Source organism: Procambarus clarkii, chromosome 85, assembly GCF_040958095.1.
Source record: "Procambarus clarkii isolate CNS0578487 chromosome 85, FALCON_Pclarkii_2.0, whole genome shotgun sequence".
Lineage (NCBI taxonomy): Eukaryota > Metazoa > Arthropoda > Malacostraca > Decapoda > Cambaridae > Procambarus > Procambarus clarkii.
The window spans coordinates 11,939,406-11,944,556 of NC_091234.1; the positions used below are offsets into that span (position 1 = coordinate 11,939,406).

General features: G+C 40.8%; 1 protein-coding gene across 2 annotated transcripts; it reads left to right on the forward strand.

The window, feature by feature from the left end:
* The first annotated feature begins 495 nt into the window (after positions 1 to 495).
* Positions 496 to 4,005, forward strand: LOC138358658 (uncharacterized). Of its 2 annotated transcripts, none has more exons than XM_069316733.1 (3): positions 496 to 3,351; positions 3,462 to 3,598; positions 3,707 to 4,005. In XM_069316733.1, exon 1 carries the CDS (start codon positions 1,268 to 1,270, stop codon positions 2,624 to 2,626), a length of 1,359 nt encoding a protein of 452 aa, XP_069172834.1. In that variant the 5' UTR covers positions 496 to 1,267; the 3' UTR covers positions 2,627 to 3,351; positions 3,462 to 3,598; positions 3,707 to 4,005. The 2 variants fall into 2 exon arrangements, with proteins under 2 accessions (XP_069172834.1, XP_069172836.1); XM_069316735.1 differs by having other exon boundaries at positions 3,467 to 3,598.
* The last annotated feature ends 1,146 nt before the right edge of the window (positions 4,006 to 5,151 follow it).

Here is a 5,151-nt window from a genome sequence, read left to right on the forward strand (position 1 = left end):
ACATGAAGTGGCTTTAGTCAACATACTCCTCCCCAGGCGAATTAATGCCATCATAAAAGATGAGGAGGACTCTGGTATAGATATCTATGCCACTTTTAAACGTGGAACTCTTTCTAAGAGTCCAGAACACCTCATATACACCTTCCACCCAAAAACCAACATATTATCAAGAAACATCAAATTCATTACAGACGTGGTTAGTCGACAAATAACAACCGACATGCAGCTTAGCTTTAGGGATGATTTCAAAATATACTTCTCAGATAAAGAACCAATCCTCACCTATGACCAATCTGTAGAGAGGGTATTACTAGCTTCAACTCTTAACAGTGGAAGTACTGGCTCATTAAATTCTCTCAGCTTTCAATTTAAACACAGAATAGCTAATGTACTTGGTTTTGACAGCAGTCGCAAATACACCATTTATCGAGCAAAAACAGATGACATTACGTCAGCCTCCAAGACTGTGGCCTTATCGCCCCCAGACATTGACGGGGGTTGTGACTATTTACTCATTTATAGTGACGTCATCGAGCCTGAACGATACGGAGGGCAGATTGTAAATATCTTAGATGCAATCAATTATCATGACTCATATTCTAGAGGGGCTCACCCTCTAGTGTACAAAACATTAAACACTAACACGTTGGAGAAAGTTAGCATTAAAATAACAGATCAGTTTGGTCGAATGGTTAGTTTTGAAGATGGGAGGTCGGTTACGGCGGTCTTACATATCCGCCCTAAGGTATAGCAACATATATATAAAGAAGTGTTTAGCCTCGACTTAGGTTATTATAGGAAGAGACCTCAGAATGCGAATACCGTTCCACCCACCCTCCCAGGGGGAGTTCGGGGAGATATTCGCACCTCCCCCTAGGAGACATGGGATGAGAGGGGGGGCGATGAATGACATACGCACATTCCAAGCGCCTTATCTCAGATCTGGTGGAGGTTTCTTTGGGACCTTGGCTGGTATTGCTCGACGGGCCATACCATTTTTCATGAAAGCTGTAACACCTAGCGCCATCGATTTTGGGAAAAATGTCCTTGGTGATTTAAGCAGTGGTAAACGGGATGTAAAAAGTGCTCTGAGAACTCACGGTATTGATGCTCTTAAGAGTGTGGGAAAGAAATTGGTAATGGGAGGTAAAATTAAAAGACTCTCTAGGCGAAAAAATAAAAATAAAAAATGTAAACGAGGCCTTGGGTATAAAAATGATGTGTTTTCGCTAACGTAAGCAGTCATACTTCAACTTTCGGAGGGATCATGGGGGAGCCTAGCGGAGCTGGGGTCAAAATACCACTAGAATATTATAGTTCCAGTATTATTGACCAATTTCCTAGAAGTAACAGAATACGTAATGTGGAGAGTTCAATTGCCTCTACGCAGCAAATAGACGTTCTACCTGTCAACCTCCCCATTAATCAACGTTTGCGGGATAATTACTTAGAATTCCGCATCCCTGGAACCCAGGGCGCCTTCTTAGATCTAGCTAATATTGTTATAGATTTTAAGGTATCTTTAACGAAAGATGACGATACCACAAAATTGGAAGAGGATGACCATGTGGAATTTGTGAATGGGTTGTCAAATACCATGTTTAAAGGTGTTCAGGTGTTTTTAGGAGAGCAGGTAGTTGAAACAAATACTAATTTTAATTATTGGTCGTTTATTAAATTAATTACCTCCATGCCTCCATCAAAAATGTCTTCCTTGGGGAGAATTGGAGGCTTTCGTAGGGACTGGAGAGATGACGACGGTATAATCACTAATGAGTTTACAAATACTTATTTTACTGGAGCAACCGCCAAGGATAAAAAATTTATGGGTGATTTAAAAAGTAAAGGTTTGTCGATGTGTTTCCACCTCCTATTGGATATATCATCCCTAGACCAATACATATTAGATAATATAGATATGCGACTAAGATTGGAGCTCTCCCCCCATGCCTGGGTCCTAAATACAAGCGTGGACGATGGCTCTAAGTATCGCCTGCATATGGATTATGCTAAGTTATGGGTGACGCGGGTGTTCCCCTACCCAAGTGCTTACCTGGCCTTAAACAGCTCACTGTTAGCATCCCCCGACCCCATAACCTATACTTTCAATAGAACCATTTCTAAAACATATGTTCTAGCAGGGAATCAAACTAGTCTCTTAATTGATCAACCATGGGCGCAAGTAATTCCACACAAGATATACATGATAATCGTTCCAATGAATTATTTCGCCGGTCTTCACCAAGGTAATGGATTATATTTTGAAAATGCAAAGCTGAAAAGTATTGCTATGTATTTGAACAATAATGCAATTTACCGAATTGGTGGCGATTTCGATAACCATTATTCCCGCCTTTATTATGAAACTTTGAAGACATTAGGCTTAGAGCGTGATTCACTACTGGCCTATGACTCTTTTAATAAGGGAAGATCAATATTCGCCTTTGACTTAACCACCATTCAAACAAAAGATTCCCTCCCTGTGGAGAAATCTGGCAACTTGCGTATGGAGCTTGAATTTGGTGGTGGTGTTACATATAACAGGCTGGTTTTACTGTTTGGGGAAACGACCGGGGTACTATCCATCGATGGGCAGAGAACTGTTCTGTGTGACGTGCGAGCGTAAAAAAACATAATGAATTGTTATGATATAAATATTAATTTAAAAAATAATCTAGGGGATCGAACACTCTACCTAGGTTGTTATAATGCTGATGAGATAGAACATTTAAATATATCTTCAAGAAAACCTATTGTTTTCATAACTAATATTTTACCTTCAAATAGCAGAATCACTATGGGACATTGGGTAGGAATTTATGTTGATAAAGTTAATCATCGGATGTTTTTTTTTGATAGTTATGCAATATCGCCAGTTACTTACGGACGTCATTTTCAAGGATTTATTAAAACTAACAAAATAAGAAAGGTGTTTGGAATGCGCTACAGACTCCAGAGTGATTTTACTCTCGCCTGTGGACTGTATTGCGTCATGTTCGTTCATAGGGTGAGCCACCTGGGGTTGCCTTCAACAGTACACTACTTACATAATGTATTTTCAAGCATTACTTTAAAATTAAATGATAAACGAGCCCTTGCTTATGCAAGACGATATTTTCCTATGAAACATCATTGTGTTAGGACATTTTGTAGAGGTATAGGGGTTGGTTCTTATAGGTGGTGTAGAGAATATTTTTGTTAGCTAGGCAACCTACCTAACAAGGGGTGTAGCCTCCTATAAAAACCCCTCTCCCCCACCCACCCCCCTCAGAAGACTGTCTTCCTCCTACGAAATGGGAGGTGTCTCTCAAAAAACACCTGCGGGGAAGATTGAAGTCCTTGAAGGACCTGGTTAGTATTACCCTATCTTTCTGCTAATAGATTTATTTTATGTTTTATTTCCCTCAATAAAAAAAAAAAGTTTGTATATCCTCTATTTCACCTCTTATGTTTTTCTCCAGTGCAGTTCTTGGGACCCGTCCACATTTGTAGAGTAGTAATTCTACGTGGGGGGTCTGCCCCAAACAAGATGCTGTTACGTAGTCTAATTGACGACGCCTGCTGTAGAGGACACAAGGCCGCTCCTGCAGGGGGAGAGGTATGTACTAGTTGTTCTTAGAGAAAAATATAATATTTTTCTAATAAAATATATAATTATATAAAAAACCTTTAATCACTATAAATTATTTCCCCCATCTCTTTCCAGAACACTTCCGATGAGAGAGAGGAGGAAACTCAGCCAAAAGGTGTCCACCCAACTCACCCCACCCCCCCAAGAGAGGGGGGGGATGGGGCTCAAGACCTTCCCCCACTCTTCACTGATGAGGAATCGTCACAATTCTACTCAGACGAGGATGGGGGTGTGGGATAGGGAGGGGAGGGGTAGAGCTGTAGTAAGTGAAATATGGCAAGAGCACTCTGTAAACTACAATTATTAACTAACATAATTACTTATACATTTTGTAGTTTTTACCTAATAAAGCATTTAATAAATTATTTGATGTTTTTTTTAACCTTTGGGGGAGGGGGAGGATTTATAATTTAATACTCCTTAAATACTCCCATATAAGGGAGGGACCATTCAGACTTGTTCGAATATATATATATCCTTAATTAGTCCTAAATATTTATAATGAGTGTAGTGTTTAAACGGAGATGACACAGTGTAAGTGACATGTGGTGGGGGCACACCGTAGACTACAATTTGAGGTGGGTCTATCTGTCACCCCGCTTCTGATTCCTTTTGTCCGATAAGTGGGCCTATCTGGCTCCCCGCCTCTGATTCCATTGTATGATAAGTACCCCCCATTGTTTGTTAAGTGCGCCTATCTGGCTCAGAATATACTACTCACAGTGACGCTACCTGGATTCCCTCTCTCCCTCCTTCACCAAAATTCCTCCTCCCACAATACTACGCACATATGTACACGGGTATATATACACACATGTTATATACCCATGTACATATGTGCTCACCATAGCGAACCACTAAGCTAGTATGGTGAGCAAAACAAGAGTGGCTGCCACACACAGTGACGCTATCTGGATTCCCTCCCTCACCAAACTTCCTCCTCCTCCCACAATACCTCGTGAACAGCATTTAATCATTGATATTTCAACATTGTACACAGTCATTAGCACACTGAGGCTCTTTTGTAATACTAACATGTCTAAATAATACAAGTTATATATATATATTTTGACATTATTAGGCGATGCTGTGGTCACAAGCTGAACAGCTGTGCTGTGAGCTCATGCTGTGTGCGCCAGCCTTGGTTGCTCACTCAGTACTGAGGCTCTCACACCCAGGAATGTTGCCCACGATTTTTTTTAAATGGCGTCTGTTTACAAGAGCCCTGAGGAAGCTGATGTGAACCCCATGTAGCCGCGGGAGTTTTGAATAAAACTCTAACAATAAAAGATCCCGGAGGAGCGTTGCGCACCCCTTGTCAAGTGCCTGCAGGCGTGTTGCGCAGTTCAGTGGCTTTCAAATTCATATCAAACTCTATATATTTAAAGAGCCTCACAGATGTTTCTAAATATGGGAACAAACACAATCTGGTCACAGATCATAGAGGCTTCCTGAAACACGCTCGAAACCCTTTCCTCAAGAGGAGCCTTTTGTTAGTTAAGGATCGTGTGATATGCACT